General features: G+C 45.6%; 1 protein-coding gene across 3 annotated transcripts; it reads left to right on the top strand.

Annotated features, from left to right (window-relative positions):
- The first annotated feature begins 1,919 nt into the window (after nucleotides 1-1,919).
- Nucleotides 1,920-23,909, top strand: UMPS (uridine monophosphate synthetase). 3 transcript variants are annotated; one of them, XM_033943996.1, is made up of 6 exons: nucleotides 1,920-2,237; nucleotides 4,775-4,928; nucleotides 11,769-12,440; nucleotides 19,527-19,702; nucleotides 21,319-21,433; nucleotides 23,623-23,909. In XM_033943996.1, exons 1-6 carry the CDS (start codon nucleotides 2,085-2,087, stop codon nucleotides 23,802-23,804), a joined length of 1,452 nt encoding a protein of 483 aa, XP_033799887.1. In that variant the 5' UTR covers nucleotides 1,920-2,084; the 3' UTR covers nucleotides 23,805-23,909. The 3 variants fall into 3 exon arrangements, with proteins under 3 accessions (XP_033799887.1, XP_033799888.1, XP_033799889.1); XM_033943997.1 differs by having other exon boundaries at nucleotides 2,089-2,237; nucleotides 4,782-4,928; XM_033943998.1 differs by lacking the exon at nucleotides 1,920-2,237 and adding an exon at nucleotides 2,331-2,481.
- The last annotated feature ends 1,236 nt before the right edge of the window (nucleotides 23,910-25,145 follow it).

Raw genomic sequence — 25,145 nt, 5'->3', positions numbered from 1 at the left:
TTACAAAACTGTGGAGCATTTTTTAGTGCCAGTCGTGGTAGTAGCAGCTCTGATGCTCAGAATTCTATGAGCGTCAGAGCTGTTACCACCATGGCTAAAATCCACACTACAGTTCTGTAAAAGAGGGAGGGGTTAGTTTGTGATGACATATTCCATACTAGGCGAAGGTGTTTTCTGTGTTCTGTGTGTTCGAAAGACATGGTTTTCTGTTAGGATTGAAGGTATAGGATTGATCTGTACTAGTCTGGTTTGTTTAGTGTTACAATGGGTGTATAGATATTGTACTGCTCACTGCATATGTAAGATGCTGCCTTTTCCTAGGTACTCATGTGTGACGTGTGGCTTGTTACTAAAAATCATGTGTTTCGTACAGATTGGGGGGTGCCAAAAAATGATGGGCCCCGGGTGTCACATATGCTAGGTACCCGCTAGTAACCCAGATGTGATGAAAAACCAATGTATGATAGAGTAAACACTTTCAACACTGAATGTGAAGATGTCCAAAAATGTGACAGGAACAGCATAGACCTAACTCAATCCAAAGAATGAAGGAAAAAGCCTCAGAAAGGGCCCTCCCACCTAACCGAAACGGCTCAAAGAGGTGGTCGAGCGTTCACCTCACTGGAAAAAACCTTCATTATGTGATAAAGTCTTATGCTGTGCTGTAATTTGCCAACGAAAATTAAATGATAGAGGAATTATTCCACTTATCTTCACTGATTGATACATATGCTAGGTACGCCACTGCTTAGCGGATCAATGATACGAGATGAGACTGGATGTGGGAGGGCTAAATGAAGAGCTCTGTTTGTAAATCACCTTGACATATTATATCAAGTTCAATAAGCCATAAACCTATTGCCCTTCAAAAGTGAACTCAGCTGAATGAATAGAACCTACATGACAATTTTTATCTATTTGCAATTTTTCTTTCTGACATTTCAATCACAGCTTTTTTCTAGGCACAGAGCTTTGTAGAGAAGTTCTAGTCTTGTCCACAGATCTTTCAGATGCGTTCCTTATTATTGAGAAGAGTAGCCAAAATAAAAGCTCTGCCGTCTGTCCTTTGCGCAGTTTGAGCGAATCAGCAATGGGGAAAATGAGAATTTTGCGCTATGTTTGATCGCAGGGTCCCGGAAGTCTACTTGTTGCACCTGATTTGAGTGCTTGGCGGTTACGTCTCTATAACCTGGGAAGGATGGAAGTTGATGCCTGCTAAGCGGAAAGGATATTATACGCAGTCCTCGGATACCTGGACTGTGGGCTCCTTTTACTAAGCTGCATTAACGTTTTTAGTGCACGCAGCATTTTAGTGTGCGCTAAACCTGCGCTACGCAGCTAGAACTAACACCAGCTCAATGCTGGCGTTAAGGTCTAGCACGGGTGGCAATTTAGCGCGCGCTATTTCGCGCGTTAAAGCCCTAATGCGGCTTAGTAAAAGGAGCCCTGTGTTTTGTACTAAACTGGAGCTATTATGAAAGAGAGGGCTGCTGTGTGTTTCCTATTCCGGGGGGGAGGAGGGGAATAGGGAGATGGGCTTGCTGTTCTTTTCACACCTTACTTGGTTATTACATTTGAGATGGGGGGGGGGACCACAACATATGGGGGTGGGAGAGGCTGCTTTTTTAGCTGACCCTGTTGATGGGGCAGTACAAAGGGTTGAGACTTTGTTATTGTTCTGTCAGAATTTTGCTCTTGGGATTGTTCTGGTTATTATTGTTTTGATCAATGCTGTGAAATATTGTTTGTCTCGCATGTCTTCTACTTTGCAAACGTTTTAATAAACATTTAAATATTTAACCAACCCCCTAGGATTTCGCAGACAGAGCGCAAAACAGAAGAGGAAGTGCGGAAGAGATCCGTGTGGTCCGCGGGATCCTTGTTTTACCCAATCTCTCTCCTCTCCCCCTCCCCTTGCAAAACGTAGCTGACAGCTGCGGCCGAACGCCGCGTCCTCCGAGGCGCGCGCCTGCACTGCATTAGCCAATCGCCGTGCAGCGCTCTCGGGTCGCGTCAGAGCTTCCGGTCCAGAGCGGATCTCGCGGACTGAGGCCGCGAGGTGGTTTCTCCCCGCGCGTGCAGCCATGGCCGCCCTGTCCTCGCTGGCGGAGCTCGCGTGTAGTCTCTACGAGGCGCGGGCCTTGAAGTTCGGCTCCTTCACGCTGAAGAGCGGCCTGTCCTCTCCCGTTTACTTCGACCTGCGGGTGGTCGTGTCGCAGCCAGCGTTGATGAACCAGGTGCGCGGTTGTGGGAGGTTGCGATTCGCTGCGTAATGGGGGGGGGGGAGGTGAAAGGGTTGAAAGATGGCGGGAACGGCTTGGCGTGTGATCTCCGGTGGAGTGCCGGTTGTGGTAGAAGGGGTCGGTCCTCCTGAATCGATCTTCAGCCCTTAAAGGACCAGCAACCCATCCCTTCCACCACAGCCATCTTTAATCCTAACTTGACACTTACTGAGGATTCTTAGCTTGTTACAAGGGCTAGGTATCTTGCTCTTCGCTTACTTCAGTTCCATTTCTTCCTTGTCTTTTTGAGACACTAAAGGGCTGTGATACAGTGACATCATGATGACATGCTTCATTGTCAGTTGGAAGACTGTAGAGATTTGGCACACTTTTTTTTTTTTGGCTTTGATTTTCATTAAGAAAACTGAAAAGTGCATTTCTTCTTGATGTACATGACCAGGAGCAGCACATTTACTTGTCAAAAAGCAACATTATCCCAGGACAAGCAGGCATGATATTCTCACATGTGGGTGACGTCATCTACGGAGCCCCAGCGCAGACAGCTTTTCAAGCAAACTTGATTGAAGTTTCAAGTTTGCTACACTGCACCACGCATGTGCATGCCTTCTTGCCCACTAGAGGGCGCATCCCCACCTCGTGGTCCTCAGTTCAGTTTTTTCCGCAGAGCCAGAAGCCCTGTGGAAATTGTGCTCTTAGAATTTAGCCTTCTGACACCGCGGCTGTGCGTTATTTCACGGTCGCTGTGCTTGATTTGTTTTTCTTTCTTTCTTTTCTTTTAGTTTTCGTCGAAAAAAAAAAAAAGTATTTTGGTTCGGCTCCGGGGGCTCCCGGTAGCCGCGGCCGCGGGACCTCGTTCGTTCCCGGCCGGGTTTTGTGTCCATGTCCCGTCCCTTGACGGGCTTGAAAAAGTGCACCCGGTGCGATCGGTTGCTCTCAATTACCAATCCTCACCGGTGGTGCTTGGTGTGTTTGGGTCCTGAGCATCCTACCGACTCCTGTGATAGGTGCTCAACTTTTCAGTCTAGAGCTCTCCGCCGACGCCGTGCCCGGATGGCGGAGCTCTTCTCTGCGGACCCCGCGGCGGGGAAGGCCTCGACGTTGGCCTCGGCTTCGGCCTCGACCTCGGCCTCCGGTCCCCCGACCTCGCCTCGCCATCCTCGGGCTCCTCGACTGCGGGTGGGTCGTCCTCGGCCCCGCCCCGAGTTGCAAAGCCCAGTGCCCCGAGGGAATACTCCAGACCGAGACCTCAATCAGTCCATTGTTCTTCCGGTGTTCTTCCCGAAGCCCCACTCTCATCCTGGTGAGGCGGCGCTTCACACGCTTGACTGTAAGAGGGCGTTGGCCTTTTATCTCCAACGTACCAAGTCTCATCGGAAGGTTCCTCAATTGTTTTTGTCCTTTGATCCTAATCGGTTGGGACATCCTGTTTCCAAGCGCACCTTGTCCAACTGGTTGGCTGCTTGTATTTCTTTTTGCTACGCTCAGGCTGGTCTCACGCTCCATGGTCGCGTCACGGGGCATAAGGTCCGGGCTATGGCAGCTTCTTTTGCTTTCCTCCGGTCTACTCTTGTGGAGGATATATGTAAAGCTGCCACTTGGTCTTCGGTTCATACGTTCACCTCCCACTACTGTCTGGACACTTTGTCCAGAAGCGACGGCCGGTGTGGCCAGTCGGTGTTACATAACTTGTTTTTCCTAAATTGCCATCCTCCCACCTGCCCTTTTTTGGTTGGCTTGGAGGTCACCCACATGTGAGAATATCATGCCTGCTTGTCTTGGGATAAAGCATAGTTACTTACCGTAACAGGTGTTATCCAGGGACAGCAGGCATATATTCTCACAACCCGCCCTCCTCCCCGGGGATGGCTTCTTTGCTGGTTATGGAACTGAGGACCACGAGGTGGGGATGCGCCCTCTAGTGGGCAAGAAGGCATGCACATGCGTGGTGCAGTGTAGCAAACTTGACACTTCAATCAAGTTTGCTTGAAAAGCTGTCCGCGCTGGGGCTCCGTAGATGACGTCACCCACATGTGAGAATATATGCCTGCTGTCACTGGATAACACCTGTTACGGTAAGTAACTGTGCTTTTTAAGTCCACATCTCACAATGTTTTCCCCACCCCATTGTATTCCAACTAACTAGATGTTCCCCACCCCTCTCCCTTCCAAGGATCAGTTACCATTCATTGGGCTACAGAATTCATAGCCTTCTCTTATTGCCTTCCATTAACCAAAAGGTACCCACTTCTGAACAAATGGGCCAGTCTTGTAATGACGAACGTCAACATTAGATACACAGATCAAGTTTGGTTTATAAAGTCTGCATAGCTGTCATGCCTTTGCTTTTCCAGTTTTTAGCTAACATCACTCATGCTGTTTTAGTCACCTGGTTTGACTATGGAATCCTTTCTACTCATAGTTTAGGGTTGTTTTTTTTTGTTGTTCTAATCCCTTTGCCTGTAAAGCATAATGAATTTGATGTTGGTGTTAATGTATTTATTTATTTAAAAACTATTCTTTACTATTTTGAGGTTGCAGATCTCTTGTTTCAAATTGCAAAAGCTGCTACAGTCACCTATGATTGTGTCTGCGGGGTCCCTTACACTGCCTTGCCACTGGCTACTATTATCTGCTCAACCCATCAGATACCAATGCTCATTAGAAGAAAGGAGGCCAAAGATTATGGTAACTTTACTGTTCTTTTCTTTGATTTCTAAAAAAAATTTTTCTCTGCAGTGCTTCATGCAAACATCTCATAAAATGTTTAATGTAAAATTTTGATTTGTTTACTGATCCCAGTTGTAGAGTGTCATTCATATGTGTTTTGACTTGGTGAAAGAGTTTGTAATTCCTCTTTCACATTGCCTCTCGCCCTATTCTCTCCTTTATGTCACTGACTGCATTGGTTTTATGTTTCAAAAAGAGTTTTCAGCAGGGTAAAAGCAGAAAAGGTTGTACTCTTTAGATTTCCATTTTTTTCGTCTTTTGAAATGATACAGGAAACACCCAAAGATTCATTTTAACTAAACACTATGTACAGAATTTATAAACTCGAGACATCATACAGTAGATTGATCCACTTAATTACATTATGTTGTTTAATATACACCAAATATTACACAACTAACTTATCTCCTTTCTGGTAGACATCTATGAAAAATTAATATTAATACAGTCAACTCTGCTTAAGTGCAAGCCCTGCGCTTTATCAGAGTACCATGTGAAGAGAGTCGATCACCGTCATTTTTCTTGCGACATCAGCAGCGCAGGGGCAAGATTCCATGCTTGCATCGATCACTACCATCACATATCTTAGGACGAGTGACCTGTAATGATGTTTGAAGTTTGCGATTATCCTTTTGTTTTTGTTGCTTTCATATTCAGCAGGCAGGCACCTTGAAGCCAACAGCTTCATTATGTTTGAAAGCAGTGTATAGGTCTCTATCGATTTAATTGGAAGACCATATGTAAGCAACTGCAGAAGGACCTGGAGTACACCACTCTCAGGGGACAGGCCCTTCCAATTTATGTACAAGTACTATATTAATGTTTAAGCGGCATCTGACATCAGGCTGGTGGACACGTTCAGCCAAAGACAATGCTTTTTGTCCACGTGATGCCATGGTGCAGCTCCGAAAGTTCAAACACATGGCCAGGTCTATACTGTTGTTCCAAAATACATGGCTCATTTACGTGATTGCTTTTAACTGGAGTGAACGTTACATGAAAGAATACATCGTGTGCATAAGTGGATTGTGTGCTTATCAGAATTGCAATTATCCAGAGTTTACGTCCATTGACTTTAATGTAAAAAAACCGAGGACCATGGTGGTAGGCTGCAGATAACCGAAGTGTGCGCTTAACTGACGTGCAATTAGGTAGAGTCGACTGTAGTTAGATTTTGAGTACTGTTTCTAAGGGTTGAATCTAAACTTCTACGGCCAGCAAACAAGTGTGAGGATCTTCTGCTTTTAGGGCTGGGTTCTGTAAACTTTCTAAATCAGGCTGGTGCCTGCAAAAATGGTGCCGGCTGCATGTCAGTCATGCTTAAGTGCCTTTTAGAGAATCACGGCTAACGATGCCTAAGAAAGAACTTAAGATACCTGCAGTGTAGGTCAGTAAAACGTTGGCCTACATTGTGGGCATCTTAAGTTTTTTAGTGAATCATGCTTAACGGCGCTTAATAACTTGTGTACCGCCATAACCAAACGTTCTAGGCGGTTTAAGCTAAAAAGAGCTGGACAATCAGCGAAATACAATAATACAGTAAAAAAATACAAATATTTGTAAAATAGAATTTCAATAATAAAACTCACTAAGTAATAACTTATCGAGCAAAGTGGTCTTAATTAATTTCCGAAAACTGCAATAGGATAACATAGCTTGCTGAATACATTTACCTAATCAAGATTGTTGCCTTCCAGCCAGGGTCCTATCTAAGAAGGTCTTATATCTATACCCATTAATTTTTGGATAAGCAAATAAGTAGAATTCAAGTTAGCTCGGTCCCCTAACCATGCCTATTTTGACCTTAGGTGCCATTAGGCGTCCTGCTGTAGACGTGATTCCGGCACCCACTTTTTTTTTTAATGAGTTTTTAAATTGGTTTTAAACAACACAATTACTGCGGCGATTAAAGCAATTAAGTTAAACGACGCTAGGGTGCCACTGCCACCTAACTTATGACACCATTTATAGAATATGACCCTTAGACCTAGATTCTCAAAAAACCGCATTAGAAAATGATGGGCTGCTATCACAGCTGTTCCGGTAGCGAATTAAAAAAAGTGAGTCATTCTCCAAAAAACGCTCATATAAATGAAGTTGGTGGAGAGTAGTGAAGACTTGCTAAATTTGCATGTGCCCATCGCTGATGATAGCGATGGGCATGTGTAGAAAAAAAACACAAGAAGCCCCCCCCCTAACCAACCCCCACAACTGTGCCAACCAATACCCCCCTCTAAACCCCTTCTCCGGGCTTCCCTTTGCTTCTGAGGCTTTTTCTACCCCGTGGAGTTATTGATTACACGTTGACTGATAGCATTGGTGGTTTGTTAAACTACAGTGGCTTTTATCCCAGGACAAGCAGGCATGATATTCTCACATGTGGGTGACGTCATCTACGGAGCCCCGATGCGGAAGCATTTTCAAGCAAACTTGATTGAAGATTTAAGTTTGCTCTGCTGCTCCACGCATGCTTGCCTTCCTGCTCCACTAGGGGGCGCATCCCCTTGTGGACTCCAGTTCAAAATTTTTCATTGAGCCTAGAAGTCGTGTTTTTTCAGGCTCTGCCCCAACTGCCTTCTAGCACTGCAATTTTTTCTTGTTTTTCTCGATTTAGTCGCTGTGCGCGAGTTTTTTCTTGTTTCAACTGTTCCTGCTTCGTTTTTCACCGACCCGGAGGCTTCCGGGTCCCCGTGGCCGCGTGACTATTCGAGCCGCGGCCAGTTTCGATTCTGTGTCCCGGCCTTTGACCGGCTTTAAAAAGTGCTCCCAGCGGCTTCTTTCCTTCACAGACCCGCATCGCCGGTGCATCCTCTGCCTGGGGGCCGCTCATCCAGTGCGCTACTTTCCAGAACCGGGCCCTCCGTCGAAGGAAAGCCCGCATGGCGGATCTTTTCGCCCCGGACCAACCCTCTACCTCGGCCTCGAGGTCGGCCCCGGCCTTGACCTCGGCCCCGAATACCTCGGCATCGTCTCGAGACTCGAACCCGAAGTCCTCGGGACAACAGAAGACCTCGGCTCCGGGTAAGTCCCTTCTTCCCTCTTCAGGTTCTGTACCAGCAAAGAAACCAGCCTCGGGGACGCCGGCGACGCATGGCGGAAGTCCCATGCGTACAGCCCCGGCGAAGCCCTCCAAGCCTTCGGGCCGTGCCTCCACCACACGGGAATACTCTGATATGAGGTCGCCCCCGGTGGAGTGCACTGAGGCAGTGGACATGCCCTCGATGCTGTCCGTGCCCGTTTTCCAGGACCTACTCCGAGCGATGATCTCGTCGGAGCTGTCCGCTGCAATGGCCCATTTGCAACCGGCCTCGACCTCGACCCCGCATGTGCCAGACCAGCCTGAGCCTCGCGTCGAGCCACCTCGAAGAAAAGCGTGCAAGCTTCGCCGCATTCCATCCTCCTCGGACTCCTCACCGAGGCACCCGAGGCGCTCTCCCTCCACAGACCGCCGCGGTGCAAAACGTAGGGCTAAAACGACAGAAACCTCGAACCGCCGTACCTCCAAGAAGGCCCGGGGTTCCCCCACTCTACGAGGCCGTTCACCTACACCTCATACGGGACCGCTAAGGGTGGCTGAGTTATCACTCTCCAACCCGCGCATCCTCCGAACTCCCCCTCGGACCGGGACTCCGACCCGAGGTTGCAGGTTGTCACCGAGGGAGTCCGGGTTGAGGTCACCGATTCGACATCGATCGGTACCTCGAACCCCGACATCGTCTTCCTTACGCTCCCAGGGCCTCCAGGTATTCCCCTACCTGGACGACTGGCTGATCAAAGCCCCGTCCAGGGAAGCGGTTATCTCAACGACCCAACAGACTATTACCTACCTACAAAGTCTGGGGTTCAAAATAAACTTCCCAAAATCCCAACTACGCCCCTCGCAGTCCCTACAGTTCATCGGGGCCACGCTGGATACGGTTCGCCTCCGTTCCTTCCTCCCCCCTCCGCACCTAGAGGCGTTAGTAAGTCTGAGTCGAAGGATCTCTCTGCTGACCTCGGTATCAGCTCGACAGATGATGATTCTCCTAGGCCACATGGCCTCCACCGTCCATGTCACACCCTTCGCCCGCCTCCATCTGAGAATACCTCAATGGACCCTGGCCTCTCAATGGCGTCAAGACCGGGACCCGATCGACCGTCCCGTGACAGTGACTCCTTCCTTGCAAAGATCGCTCCGCTGGTGGGCCGACTCTTCAAATCTTTCCAAAGGTTTACTCTTCCTCGCCCCTCATCACAGCAAGGTACTCTCCACGGACTCGTCAGAGTACGCTTGGGGAGCCCATCTGGACAGCCTACGCACGCAGGGGATGTGGTCAGCGGAAGACCGCCGCTGTCACATCAACGTGCTAGAGCTCCGGGCAATCTTATCTCGCACCTGTAGCTTTTCAACATCTGCTCCACGACCGGGTGGTCCTCATCCGAACCGACAACCAGGCATCAATGTACTATGTAAACAAACAAGGAGGAACAGGGTCTTGGTCCCTCTGTAGGGAAGCCCTGCGCCTCTGGAAATGGGCAATCTCCAACAACACCTTCCTTCGAGCGGTGTACGTACAAGGAGAACAAAACTGTCTGGTGGGCAGACTCAGCCGCCTCCTCCAGCCACACGAGTGGTCACAGCACTCTCAAACCCTACGACAGGTGTTCAAACAGTGGGGGACACCTCAAATAGATCTGTTCGCATCCCCCCACAATCACAAACTGCCTCTCTTCTGCTCCCGGATGTACTCCCTGGACCGGCTCGAGGCCGACGCCTTCCTCCTCGACTGGGAGGTAAGGTTCCTGTACGCGTTCCCGCCGTTTCCTCTGATCCTGCAGACGCTCGTCCACCTGAAAACAGTACAAGCCACCCTGATCCTGATTGCTCCTCGCTGGCCACGCCAGCCTTGGTTTTCCCTTCTACTTCAACTCAGTGTCAGAGATCCACTGCCTCTGCCTCGGTTTCCCTCTCTACTATCACAGGGTCAGGGTTCGCTGTTACATCCCAATCTTCAATCTCTTCATCTGAATGCTTGGTTTCTTTCCCCCTGACTTCTCTCCCCGTGTCTCAATCAGTCAAGGAGATATTGGAGGCCTCTAGAAAGACCTCAACGAGAACCTTCTACTCCCAAAAGTGGACCAGATTCTCAGCCTGGTGCTCCTCTCACAGCCAGGACCCGGTGTCGGTCCCCGTCCCCCTGGTCCTTGACTATTTACTTCAATTATCTCACTCCGGCCTAAAGACCAACTCCATTCGAGTACACCTCAGTGCGATTGCAGCCTTCCATCAGCCCCTGGAAAGGAAAGCCCTCTCGCTCCACCCCCTAGTCTCTCGCTTCATGAAGGGTCTTCTGAATGTCCACCCTCCTCTCAAACCTCCTCCGGTGGTTTGGGACCTTAACATGGTTCTGGCTCAACTAATGAAACCTCCATTTGAGCCCCTAGACAAATGCCATCCAAAATTCCTCACTTGGAAGGTGATTTTCCTGCTTGCGCTCACTTCCGCTCGGTGGGTTAGTGAGCTACAAGCTCTAGTGGCGGACCCACCCTTCACGGTATTCCATCACGACAAGGTGGTACTCCGCACTCATCCAAAGTTCATGCCTAAAGTAGTGTCTGATTTTCATCTCAATCAGTCCATTGTCTTACCTGTGTTTTTTCCCAAGCCCCACTCTCACCCCGGAGAGGTGGCACTCCACACTCTTGACTGTAAGAGAGCGTTGGCCTTCTACCTCCAACGCACTCAACCACACCGGAAAGTCCCACAATTGTTTTTGTCCTTCGACCCAAACCGGTTAGGTCACCCAGTCTCCAAGCGCACCTTGTCCAACTGGTTGGCTGATTGCATCTCCTTCTGCTATGCTCAGGCTGGTCTCGCACTGCATGGTCGAGTAATGGGACACAAGGTCCGAGCGATGGCAGCCTCCGTAGCGTTCCTCAGGTCCACACCTATTGAGGAAATCTGCAAGGCTGCCACGTGATCTTCGGTTCATACTTTCACCTCCCATTACTGTCTGGACTCACTGTCCAGGAGCGATGGCCGGTTCGGCCAATCGGTTTTGCAAAATCTATTTGCTTAAATTGCCAACTTCCCTCCATCCCTCTTCAGTTAGCTTGGAGGTCACCCACATGTGAGAATATCATGCCTGCTTGTCCTGGGATAAAGCACAGTTACTTACTGTAACAGGTGTTATCCAGGGACAGCAGGCATATATTCTCACAACCCGCCCACCTCCCCGAGGTTGGCTTCTTTGCTAGTTAAGTGAACTGGAGACCACGAGGGTATGCGCCCCCTAGTGGAGCAGGAAGGCACGCATGCGTGGAGCAGCAGAGCAAACTTAAATCTTCAATCAAGTTTGCTTGAAAATGCTTCCGCATCAGGGCTCCGTAGATGACGTCACCCACATGTGAGAATATATGCCTGCTGTCCCTGGATAACACCTGTTACGGTAAGTAACTGTGCTTTCTGGATGTTTGGTTTCTTATCTAACATTAACATGTACTGCTGGTCAAAAGACAACAAACTTAAGTCCTAGGTGTATTTCTCTTCCTCCATCCAGGTGCTTCTCATCCATTAGATCTAACCCATCACAGCCTTTTCCTTGACCTTTGGTGTGAACTGCTAAGACTCGCTGAAGGCCGTTTCTTAGAATTTTAAGAGACAAAGTTCACCCTGAATTTTCCAGTTCCACATTTACAGAGCAGCATGTCATTGTTGAAGGAGAAAATGATGATGAACAAAGCAATTTAATTTTTAACCTTTTTTTTTTTTAACCTATCTTTGCTTGAGTGCTTTTATTTTTTATTTTGGCTGTACAGGTACTAAACGTCTTGTGGAAGGTAGAATTAATCCAGGAGAAACTTGTTTGATCATTGAAGATGTGGTCACCAGTGGATCTAGCATTTTGGAGACAGTCGATGTCCTTCGGAAAGAGGGGTTGAAGGTTTCTGATGCCATTGTGCTAGTGAACAGAGAACAAGGTGGGGAGGCCAGGTTGCAGGAGCATGGCATTCGCTTGCATTCGGTGTGTACACTTTCAAAGCTCTTGGAGATCCTTCATCAGCACAGCAAGATTGACACGGAGATGGTAGGTAAAGTGAGGAAATTCATTCAGGAAACCAGTACCCTCACAATCGCGCAGATGAATGGTTCTATGCCAGTGAAGAAAAAGTGCAGAGAAATGGGCTTTGGCACTCGTGCGCAGCTTCCAGGCATTCATCTTGTGGCAGCTCGGCTCCTCAAAGTGATGGATAAGAAACGGAGCAATCTGTGCCTCTCTGCTGACGTCACAGACCCTGAAGAACTGCTGCAGCTGGCTGACAGCTTGGGGCCCAGCATCTGTATGTTAAAGACTCATGTAGATATATTGAGCCATTTCACACCAGATCTGATGAAGGAACTGAGAACTCTTGCTGATCGGCACGAGTTCCTGATATTTGAAGATCGGAAGTTTGCAGATATCGGGAACACAGTGAGACATCAGTATGAAGGTAACTTTTCCTATTCTTTTATTTTGATCTCCTCTTGTGTTGGACTTTCTGATCTGTAAGGGGCTCAGGACTCAGAAGTGGGTAATGAAGGAGTTGTAAGAGGCTCGGAAGTCATCAGACTGGCTTTCAAATGAATATCACTGCAAATAAATTTTAAGTGCAGACAGTCTCCTAGTTACAGACGCCCGACTTAACTACGACTCGTATTTAAGAACGTGGTTGTGGCTTCATTTGATTTCACTGAGCAGTATTTCCAGTGGCATGAGGCTCCTACACTTTTCAAGTAGCAGATTCAGGATTGAAGCATGGCCACATTAAGAACAGTGTGTGATTGTGCATGCTTTACCTTAGAGGGAATATAGTAGGGATAGTTGGCCCTTTTGTCACCTGGGAGCAGAGGTAAGCAGCGAGAATCTTAAAATCTACAAGTTCTGAGTTACATGCGTATCTGACTTAAGAATAGCTTTAAAAATGGAACTGGTTGTTAACCCAGGGACTGTCTTTATTGCTTTTTGATTAGGACCTATATGTCATGCTAAACAGTTTCCTGTCCTTTCCTTTCCAGGCTCTTAGGTGGTCTTGTGAGAATCTTTTTGTGATTCTTCTATTAAGGAAGTACATTTGCAAATGACCAGATACAACTTTCTCAGCTATAAACCTAGTCTTTCCAGGATACTCCCTAGGGCAGTAAGACTGAATTAGCAGCAGTATTGAAGTGTTGCTTTAGAGCAGTGGTCTCAAACTCGCAGCCCGGGGGCCACATGTGACCCGCCAGGTACTATTTTGAGGCCCTCAGTATGTTTATCATAATCACAAAAGTAAAATAAAACAGTTTCTTGATCATGTCTCCTAAGCTATAAATTACAATATTATTATTAAGACTTAGCCAAAAGGAAAGATTTATAAACTATAAAGAGTTTTACCTCATGCAAAGTTGTCATTTCTTTAATAAGACATTAACTATTTTTTCTGAGGTCCTCTAAGTACCTACAAATCCAAAATGTGGCCCTGCAAAGGGTTTGAGTTTAAGACCATTGCTTTAGAGTATATGCAAGATTAAAAAAAGGATGGGTTCTAATTTTTTACTAATGTGGAGGAATTGTTTTGTAGGATTGGTTTTAAAATTTTCTGCAACCTTTTGTTTTTACTAGGAAACTGAGAGGTATGCTGTTGGTTTCCATTTCTTTTAGTGTTACGTATCACATTTTTTGTAAATTGTATTACATAAGAACATAAGAAATGGCTTCGCCGGATCAGACTCTAGGTCCATCCAGTCCGGCGACCCGCACCCGCGGAGGCCAAGCCAGGTGTTCCCTGATGAGAAACCTTGTTTACTTGTATCCCCCAATGTGATTTGCAAGAAGGTGTGCATCCAACTTGCTCTTGAAACCCAGAATGCTGGTCTCCATCACGACCTCCTCAGGGAGAGCGTTCCAAGCGTCCACCACTCGTTGTGCGAAACAGAACTTCCTAATATTTGTCCTGGGCCTGGTGCCCCTCAGTTTCAGTCCATGACCTCTTGTCCGAGTCACATTTGACAATGTGAATAACGATGTTTCTTGCTCTATTTTGTCAAATCATTTTAGTATTTTAAAATTCTCTATCATGTCTCCTCGCAGTCTTCTCTTCTCGAGGGTGAACAATCCCAGTTTTCCGAGGCGTTCTGTGTAGCTCAAATTCTCAATACCTTTTACTAGCTTCGTAGCTCGCCTTTGCACCCTCTCCAGTAGGGTTATATCCTTCTTTAGGTAGGGAGACCAGTGTTGAACACAGTACTCCAAGTGTGGTCTGACCATTGCTCTGTAAAGCGGCATTATGATGTCCGCCGATCTACTTGTGATTCCCTTCTTTATCATGCCCAACATCCTATTTGCTTTCTTTGCTGCCACTGCGCATTGAGCTGACGGCTTCAGGGTCCTGTCTATCAGTACCCCCAGGTCCCTTTCTTGTTCGGTCTTGCCCAGTGTCATACCTAACATTTTATATTCATGTTCCTTGTTTTTCTTACCCAGGTGCATCACTTTGCATTTTTCTATGTTAAACTTCATCTGCCACTTTTCTGCCCATTTCTCTAGCTGGTTCAAATCTCTCTGAAGTTCTTCTCTGTCCTTTTGTGTCCCAACTACCCGACATAGTTTTGTGTCGTCCGCAAACTTGATTAAATTACTTGTTGTTTCATCTTCTAGGTTGTTTATGAAGATATTGAACAAGATGGGCCCAAGAACCGATCTCTGGGGTACACCGCTCGTTACCTCTTCCCAGTCCGAGAACTTCCCATTTATGCCCACCCTCTGCAATCTGTTTTCTAACCATTTGCCTAGCCATCTTAGTATATCTCCTTCTATTCCATGGCTTTGTAGTTTCTTCAGAAGCCTTGCGTGGGGAACCTTATCAAACGCTTTCTGGAAGTCCAAGTATATTATATCCACCGGTTCACCGCTATCAATTTGTTTGTTCACCTCCTCAAAAAATTGAAGTAGATTAGTCAAACATGACTTCCCTTTCCTAAAGCCGTGTTGGCTAGCTCTCATCAGGTCGTGATTTTCCAGGTGTTCCTCTATGCTGTCCTTTATTAGTGCTTCAATCATCTTCCCACAAGACCTAGGAGAAATCATAGTCACTCCAATACTGAAAGACCACAAAGGACCAATAGACACCCCTTCCAACTACCGACCCATAGCCTCCATTCCATTTTATGTTAAACTAATAGAAGGTCTGGTTGCCCAATACCTCACCAACTACCTTGAAGACCACAACCTACTCCACCCAACTCAATCAGGGTTCAGATCCAACCACAGCACTGAGACACTGCTAGCCTCCCTTCTAGATACAGCCCGACAACACCTTAGCAAAGGAAGAAGGATGCTGATAATTCAACTAGACCTCTCAGCCGCATTTGACCTGGTTGACCACAGTATACTTCTTCAGATATTAGAAGCAATAGGGATCTCAGGCGGAGTATACAATTGGTTCCAAGGATTCCTCAAAACAAGAACATACAGAGTAAAAACAAAAGATCTAATATCGGAAACCTGGACCAATCCCTGCGGAGTACCTCAAGGCTCACCACTCTCACCCATGCTCTTCAATGTCTTCATCGCCTCCCTTGGTACCCTATTAGACAAACTCGAAGTAACCTCATTCAGCTATGCAGACGATATAACCATACTCCTTCCCTTTGACTCACAAGACCCCACTACAACAGATAACCTGGTAAAAACCCTAGAAATAGTGGAAAACTGGATGACAGAACACAAACTAAAGCTCAATCCAGACAAAACTAAATTTCTACTGCTTGAAAAAGACAAAACCCCCTCGATAACAGAACTAGAAATAAAAACCACCAAATATCCTATACAGACCACTCTCAAACTCCTTGGAGTAACAGTAGATAGATGTTGCACTCTTCAGGTGCAAATCAACAAAATCACACAAAAAGCATTCTTTACCATGCGCAACCTTCGCAAAATTAGAAAATTCTTCGGCAAAGAACAATACAGACTCATAGTTCAATCCCTAGTCCTAAGTCTACTGGACTATTGCAATATCCTCTACCTTCCTTGTCCCACCTACCTAATAAAACAACTACAGACTGTCCAGAACACTGCCCTCAGACTGATCTATTCCCTTCGAAAATTTGACCACATCACCAACGCCTTCCTAGATTCACACTGGCTTCCAATACAAGCCCGCATCCAATTTAAGCTATATTGCATAATATTCAAAACATTAAACGGAACGGCACCCTCCCACTTAAACAACCGCCTAAATAGGAACCTCTATTCCAGACAAAGGAGAACCCAGTCCCCATTCTCCTACCCCCCTTATAAAGGAACTAAGCGCAAAAAGATGTACGACAACCTACTAGCAACACATGCAGCTAAATTGGACCCCTCCATCACCAACCTACTGACAGCTTCAACTGACCTCAAAGCTTTTCGAAAAGAAATCAAAACCATACTATTCAAGAAATACATTCTAATTTCCTAACCCCACTCCTCTCCCCTCTCTCCCCTTCTTAGGATCCTCCCTTCAATATGTGATTTAGACCTAACGCCTTTAACTGTATTCCTCTTCCTGAAAACGTCCAGCTATCGTTTAGATGTATTAGGCCCTACGTCGTTAATTGTATTCCTATTCCTGGAAATGTCCAGTTATCTTTTTGTTGTAATCCGCTTAGAACTGCAAGGTACAGGCGGAATAGAAGTCATTAATGTAATGTAATGTAATGTAATGTAATCTTCCCAGGAACCGACGTAAGACTCACAGGTCTATAGTTGCCCGGTTCTCCTCTCGATCTTTGTATGATCTTTGTGTAGAATGTATTGTGTAGAATTTGCATGTATGATTGTATTGTGTAGAATTTGCATGTATGATAGAATTTGTGTAAATTTCTGCATGATGTTAGTAGTGATCACTAAGGGAAGAAGTTTTCATTGCAAGCCACCGTTGTCACTTTACTAACTCCAATTACCATAATTTTCACTCCATAAAACGTCTTATGGAGCGAATACTAGCCCCACTCCCCACCAGTACCTTTTTTAAGTCCGTTGGGTCCAGTGCTATATTGGCAGGAGCTTTCCTCGCGCCTGCCTGCCTCCCTACCTGGACGGCTGTTCTCCTGTTAGGGCACAGCAGTACAGAAGGCAAGCATGAGGTTTTTGCTTCCTGCCTGGTCCAACGCCACTCCCTGATTGGCTGCCATCAAAGTAGTTCAAATGTTTTATATATGAGGGTCATTTCATAAATAATGCACATTTTTTTTCTAATTTACATGGGGTTTTTTTTTCCAAGTATTTCTTTACAATTCTTCAATATAGTCTCCCTGCTTTGCAATGACCGAGTCCCCAAGTCCAGGAAGCTTCATTATTCCATCCAAGACATCATTTTTGTTCAGTTGCCGAATGACTCAGGTACCGGTGGAAGAAAGCTCTTCCAGAGATGCAAAACAATGTCCATGAGGTTGTTTCAACTTTGGAAAAAAGTCGAAGTCTGGTGGGCTCATGTCTGGACTGTAGGGAGCATGAGGTAACACCTCCCAGCTATATTCATGTAGTTTTTCAATGATGACATTCCCTATGTGTGGGCGAGGGTTGTCGTGAAGAATGAGTGGCCCAGCTAAGAGCAACTGAGGTCAGGTTTTGTGCATTTTTCTGCACATTTTTTGCAAAAAATCACGATAATACACTGCTGCGACACTTCTTCCATATGGAACTTTGTCTGTGATGATGATGCCTTCATGATCATAAGCAAAAAATCATCATTTGTTTGACTTTTGATTGAGCTTGTCGAACATTTTTGGGTCTTGGGAAAGTTGAGCTCTCCACTCGTTGGACTGTGATTTCAGCCCCACGAATACGACTGCTGCTAGCAGGGTAATCCTTAGAGGATACCTGTCTAGCCAGCCTGCTGTAACTTATTTTTTTTTCTTTTGGGAGCTCTGGGTCCATTCCCCAGTAACTTGCTCGCATCCCTGATTTATCAGGAGCTTGAGTGCAGGCTGTTTGGCTTTATCAGGAGTGAAATTTGAAGCAGCAGTCTTCTCCATTGTTTCAGCTGCAGACTCTGATACAGATAGGCTCCACGTGCCACTGTAAGTAAGGCTTTTATAACCTATGGGGAAAATCGGAGGGGGAGGAGTCTGAAAATTTGGTTTTGGAGGTTTCTGGGGCCAGGGTTAGGGTTCCTCACTTTAAACACTTTTTTGATTTTTTTGGTCCAGTGGTGTATGGGCAGGACTGCACTCCTCCTTCTGGGCTCGCAGCACGCAGGCACAGAGGAGTGAGCTTCTCGAGCTCCCGCATGGCCTTGCACTGCTAGCTGAATGGCTGCCGAGCCCGAAAGGAGATGCGCAGAGCAGGAGCGCAGTCCTGTCTATACAACACTGGACCACCAGGAATAACAATAAACGTACATTGGGGAGGGGGGGGGTAAAAATAAATTATTTGTATTGGACGGGAGACGAGAGGGATCTCTCCTGTCCCAACCTACCACTAGACCACCAGATGTGGAAGAGGAAGTGGGACAGGGTGCAGTGCCTGGCAAGTAGTGAGGGGGGCTGGCTGCATAGCCTAGTAGGGCAGGGAGGGAGGGGGGCTGAGTGCAGAGCCTGGCTGGGGAGGGCGTGAGGGAGAGGACACTGGGTGCAGATCCTGGCAGGGCATGGCACTTGAATATTAAATCCCCGTCTTATACTTGAGTCAACCATTTTTCCTCCTTTTGGGCGGGGAAATGGGGGTCTCGACTTATATTCAAGTATATGTGTAGTTTGTCTCCCCGGGCCATTTTTGGTGCCAAAATCACTGCTGTGGCAGCCATCTTGGATTTCCTGATTGGAGATTTAAAGAGTCACTGTGTTACTTGTGCGATTGTTCAGACTTGTAATAATTTGTTAAATGAATACAAATAAATATTTTTTTTTTACAAGTATTTCCCTGTAACTTAACTTCATCGAATGTCCCCTAATCTTTGTAATTTTTAACAGTGATAAATCAATCCACTTGTGCCTGTTCTACTCCACTCAGGATTTTGTAGACTTCAATCATATCTCTCCTCAACCATCTCTTTTCCAAGCTAAACCATAACCTTTTTAGTCTTTCCTCCTATGAGAGTTCCGTCCCCTTTATCATCTTGCTCGCTGTTCCCTCTGGGAAGGAGGCAGAGTTGAAAGATGTGCAACATCCTTATGCAATAGCTTGTGGTTTCAGGAAGAAAACCCTACTGTTCAGGACTCCTATGCATTATATACAAGAAAGAAGATTATCGCGGTAAGAACCTAATCTTTTTATTGCTAGTGCAAACAAAATAGTGACTTACAGTGGCTTATAGTGTAACATCTGTAAAACCACATATAAATACACAAGTTACATTAAAAAAAAAACAATAAAACAAAATCTCGCTGATCACTGGGAAGACCAAATGATTGTGTCTGTACACTTGTTGGGTTGAAAGGCATCACAAAATGCGGATTCTTTGCCACTGACAGAAACAGCTGGTTTGGTGATGTCTAACTGAGAAACAAACGATTGTATGGTGAGGATTTGTGATAGTTTCTGTTAATATAAGGATGGCACTGTCTTCTTTCAGGTGGTGTATTCAGAATAGCTTCCTGGTCAGATGTTGTGAATGCACATGCGGTCCCTGGCCCAGGGGTTCTGAAAGGACTGAAGGAAGTGGGTCTTCATTTACAAAGAGGCTGCCTGTTGATAGCAGAGATGAGCTCCTGTGGTTCTCTGGCCACTGGTGATTACACAAAAGCTGCAGTAAGTGTGGGCTTCCCTTTAGAGCAGTGGTCTCAAACTCGTGGCCCGGGGGCCACATGCGGCCCGCCAGGTACTATTTTGAGGCCCTTGGTATGTTTATTATAATCACAAAAATAAAATAAAACAGTTTCTTGATCATATGTCTTTTTAGCTATAAATGACAATATTATTATTGGAGACTTGGCCAAAAGGAAAGATTTATAAACTATGAAGAGTTTTACCTCATGCAAAATTGTCATTTCTTTAATAAGACATTAACTATTTTTTCTGCGGCCCTCCAAGTACCTACAAATCCAAAAAGTGGCCCTGCAAAGGGTTTGAGTTTGAGACCACTGCTTTAGAGGGTGCCAGAGACTGGTCTCTGGTTTGCTGCTTTCCACCCTAGTGATGTACTTGATGAAAAACACTTGAAATAGTGGATCTGGATCCAGAGTACTGGGCAAAATAGCATGGTAACGTATGGGCTCATTCAGCCTGTCCAGTTCTTCTGTCCACATTGTTGGAACTTCCTTGCCACCAGCTGTGGAATGTTAACCACATGTGGCATGTCTGGCTCATTACACAAGTCAGGTGTTTATTTCATCTCTTGGATTTTCATAGTTAATCCAACACTCAGTCACCTTCATGATCTTTCTCTCTCCCCCCAAAAAAAACACCCCCCCCAACACACACACCCCAAAATGTTTTTCTACAAAGCTTTCTAATGGAAACTGTCACCTGAACGTCTTGCCACCTAGGTCCCTGTTACTGTGCAGGACAGTATCCAGCCACGATGGCTCGCTGGAACCTTTCCAGTTTTATTTATGGGAAGTCATCATTTGGCATCCCTGGGTTGTATGCTCGTGATTACACTGCTTGTAGCTCTTTTTTGAAGCACGGGGACAGAGATTTTCCCGTCCTGGCGAGTTATTTTCCTGTCCCTGCAAGCTCTGTCCTCATCTGCACAAGCTTCAAACACTTTAAAATCACAAGTGTTTGAAGTGTGTACGGTTAAGGCAGAGCTTACAGGAATGGGACAGAGACAGCGATGTGTGCATAGATGTGCATAGATGGCAGGTGTGTGCATAGATTTCAAAGTTTATTTCTTATTTGTATACTGGCCATCTGAGCGGTTCATAATCTGAGCCTAATCTAGTCTAAGTACTTTTTCTAACTGGCCTGGTGGACTCACAATCTAATTATGGTACCTGGAGCAGTGGAGGGTTAAGTGACTTGCCCAGGGTCACACGGAATGGCGCTGGGATCGAACCTGCAACTATAGGGTGCCAAGGCAGCAGTTTTAACCATTGGTTGATGTGATTGTAGCAGTTCTTTCTGTTTTCGTTCCTGCTTAGTCTGGGCTAGTTCTGTAGTTATGGCACCTGGAGCCTTTATTCACATTTACCCTGGGGTTTATCTTCTTTTGCAACAGCAGAGGCTTAAAAGCATGCACCAGGGCTACTGTATAAATACTGTACTGCAGATTCTTGAGTGCGGGTAATAGGTGTTGCTCTTTATTATAATAATACTAATAACTTTATTTTTATATACTACAATACCATAAACAGTTCAGATGACCAGTTCAATGAACCAGCTGAATTACTTTCTTTTTGTGTGTGTATCTTGGTTATATTCAGGTAAAGATGGCAGAAGAGCATCCAGACTTTGTTTTTGGATTTATTTCTGGTTCCAGGGTGAGCAGTAAACCTGAATTCCTTCACCTGACTCCTGGCGTTCAGATGCAGGCTGGAGGCGAGTGGATTTGTATTTCTGTCTCTGTGATCTAGTCTTATGACATCATGCTATCTCATAAAACGTATCTGCACTCAAACTCAAGTATTCTTAAGGCTTTTCACATTTTGCAAAACTAATGAAAATTCATCTGAATGGGGATGTTTGGTGAACCACTATAGCTAAGTCTGTATTTCAAAATATCTGAAGTCAGTGTTGCATTAGAAAACAGTATGAGAGTTTTCCAGGGTTTTTCAAAATTCAAATGTTTTTAAATACTATTTGTTCCAGCATCAGCTGTTAAAGCTCCCGGATTTAACCTGGTGCGTGGTGGCAGAAAAACTTCAGATTTGGCCCTCTAGCCCAATGATTTCCAAACCTGGTCTTGGAGGCACCCTAGCCAATCAGGTTTTCAGGATATCCACAATGAATATTTGAGAGATTTGCATGCGGTGGAAGCAATGCATGCAAGTCTCATGAATATTCACTGTGGCTATCCTGAAAATCTGACTGGCTGGGTTGCCTCCAGGACCAGGATTGGAAACCACTGATCTAGCCTTTCTAGAGTAGAGGAAAAAAAAAATTTAAACCAGTTCTTCTCAACACAGTCCTTTGGGCAGCTAGTCATGTTTTCAGGATACAGAAACATGATAGCAAATAAAGACCAAATGGCCCATCCAGTTTGCCCATCGGCAGCATCCACTATCTCCTCCTCTCCCTATTGGCTAAGGCTCATTACACTTGCATTGTGAGATCATAGAGTTTTATAGTTATAGAACCATGATGGCAGATAAAGGCCAAATGGCCCATCGGCAGCATCTACTATCTTCTCCTCTCCTTAAGAGATCCCAAGTACCTGTCCCACACTTTCTTGAATTCAGACACAGTTTTTGTTTCCACCACCTCTACGAGGAGACTTATTCCACAATGAATATGCATGAGAAACAGTTGCAAATACAGTACTGCCTCTTCAGTATGCAAATCTATCATTTACATATTCATTGGCTGCCCTGAGGACTGGGTTGAGAAGCACTGGTTTAAAGCTGTTGCATTTGCAGCTGTGACAGTGATGTGCATTAAAGGACTGGGTTCTAGTCAAGGCTTAGATTCTTTGTTCTCTTGAATCTGCTGGGACTTGGGATACTGTAAAGGACCCGGAGGAGGAGGGAGGGAGGGAGAGTCACTTTAAGTGGTGATGCCTAGCGGCCAAACTGGGGACTTATGGTTTTGGGAATATGACCAAGTTTGTGGGAGGGGGAATATGAAAGAGGGGGAAGAGCCCCTGGTATAAATGACTAGGTGCAAACATGGTGAAGCAGGAGAGGAAACTGTTTCTATCAAAAATGCTGAATGTAAAAGTCTCTTTAGTAAGCTGCATCATTTAATGAAAACTTAAAGTGGTTTCGTCCATTTAAGTTATGGAAAACATCTCCCATCAGTTAACACACTGCAAATATCCCCTATTCTGTAACTGAGTGCAGAATTTTGGAACATACCTACCTGCCCATGTCCCTCTTCTGGCCATGCTCCCTTTTGAGATGCATTCATCGTCATATCACATAGATGCCAATTAACTTCAATAATTAAGGCCGATTTAATTCATACTTGATAACTTACTAACTAGTCATCCAGTGGATCTAGTGGATCTGCATCAAAATTTCGGTGCCATATATAGAATCCAGGAGTTCACATCTGTTGGACATTTATAAATTGTTACGGCATGATTGCTGACTTTCAGCTGGATGTAGATAATGGACTGAAGAGATTGCCCACCTGTTGATGGTGACAGTGAGTTAGTGCGGAAGGGCTAGTTGGACCTTTCGGGGGATCGTTTGCTAGTTGGGGAGGAGGAAGCTCAACTTCCCCTCACCCACATGTACCTTAGCTGGTGGGGCTTTTTTGAACTTCAGCACCCCCCCCCAAAAAAAATAAAATCCATAAGGAAACTTAAGAGAAGGTACAGGATTCCTGGGATCAATTTTTGGTAATACTAGGGATTCTTGTACAAGTTCTTCTTGATCCCATATAAGTGTAACTTTGTAATTTACATAATACAGTGAGATGTATAGTTGTGAGGCACTCTGATCATGTTCAAAAGTGGTCTTTTTTATTTTTTACTATGTAAAATCTTGTAACTAAATATTTTTCCTATTTGATTGCTCAAATTGAGTTCAGCTGATTTCATTGCAAAATATGTGTATTTTTTTCAGTGGATAATCTGGGACAACAGTACTTGACTCCCCAAGAAGTTATCAATAAAAGAGGCTCTGACATCATCATTGTAGGACGGGGCATCTTGTCAGCACCCAATCGCATTGATGCAGCAGAAGCATATAGGAGAGCTGCATGGGAGGCCTACGTAAGCCGACTTGAGGACTCTCAAGAGGACTAGGCTAAAATATAAGTTTAAATAGTGAACTTGAGAGCAATTCAGAGAGAATTCTTATTTGGTGCACTGACCAACGATGAGTTTCCATTAAACCAATATCGGGTACAACAAATAGTAGTTATTTTTGTAATCAAATTTTGATACATAGTTGTGAGAAATTTTTTCACTGTAAGTTTGAATAAGAATACAGTGGTACCTCGGTTTACGAGTGCACCGGTTTGCGAGTGTTTTGCAAGACGAGCAAACATTTGCAAAATCGGCGCCTCAGAAACCGAACTTGCCTCGATTTGCGAGCGGCGCCCCCCGCAATCCGGCACCCCCCGCCGCCAATCGGTACCCGCCACAATCTGAAGTCCCCCAGACCCACCCGAACAGGCTTCTTACTTCCATCTTGGCACCGGCATATCCTGTGTGTTGGTGCCGGTGCCCGAAGATCGGCCTCCTCTTCTTTGCTGGGCCTTGAGCATCTGCGCATGCTCAAGGCCTGTGAGTTCACGCTCTCTCTGAGATTCTCGTGGGGGAGGGAGAATAGAGCAGCTGGCCTCGGAGGATGGGGGTGGGTGGGAACGAATCAAGCGAGTTTCCCTTAGTTCCTATGGGGAAACTCGCTTTGATATACGACTATTTTGGTTTACGAGCATGCTTCTGGAACGAATTATGCTCGTAAACCAAGGTACCACTGTATATTTGCAAATGTTAAGATATCCTTGGCATTTGTGGCCTTGCTGATATGGCAGCAGGGACCAAAGAACCACAGTACATGCACACAACAAAACTCTTCTAGTGCAAAACCAGGCTATTGTGATCAGATCCAGGTTTACATTTGCAATGAAGAGATGATACCTTACCTGCTTCAGTGTTGATGGTCAGAGGAGCTGCACAGTTGATGAGTCAAGGACTCTTGCCACTCATGCCCACCAACAACTGTCACTGCTCCTGAGATACTATGCCGGCTACATAATGGTGACAGCAGTGACACAAATAACATCTGTCTGCATTCTAGGAGCTTTGCTGTGACATGTGGAGATCAAATATAATACAGGATGTCTAGAGGGCCCCTATAAAGGAGCATAGACACCCATATTCCATGATAAATATTAGTATACCTGGATGTATTTGCATATACCATAAGCACTTGCATTAGTCATAGAGTCGGTGTAAATGCTCACACCTAACTGCCAGAGCTGTGTTGGTAACTTAAGTGCATAATTTTTGGAATACTTTGAGTCCCACCCACACTGTACTCATGTGTACGCCTACCTGTAAAATGTGCGTTTATTTGTAGAACAGCGCTTAGGCAGAACTTTGGCTTGTATTCTAATCATTTATGCCTGGTGTGTCCCA

The sequence above is a fragment of the Geotrypetes seraphini genome, chromosome 5 (genome assembly GCF_902459505.1).
Source record: "Geotrypetes seraphini chromosome 5, aGeoSer1.1, whole genome shotgun sequence".
In the NCBI taxonomy this organism is placed as follows: domain Eukaryota; kingdom Metazoa; phylum Chordata; class Amphibia; order Gymnophiona; family Dermophiidae; genus Geotrypetes; species Geotrypetes seraphini.
This window is presented reverse-complemented; position numbering and strand designations above follow the sequence as displayed.

Coding starts and splice junctions, on each gene's coding strand:
- UMPS (XM_033943996.1), top strand. CDS start 2,085: ATGGCCGCCCTGTCCTCGCTGGCGGAGCTCGCGTGTAGTCTCTACGAG. Junction 19,703..21,318: donor GTGATTACACAAAAGCTGCA/GTAAGTGTGGGC, acceptor GGTTATATTCAG/GTAAAGATGGCAGAAGAGCA. Junction 21,434..23,622: donor CGTTCAGATGCAGGCTGGAG/GCGAGTGGATTT, acceptor TATTTTTTTCAG/TGGATAATCTGGGACAACAG.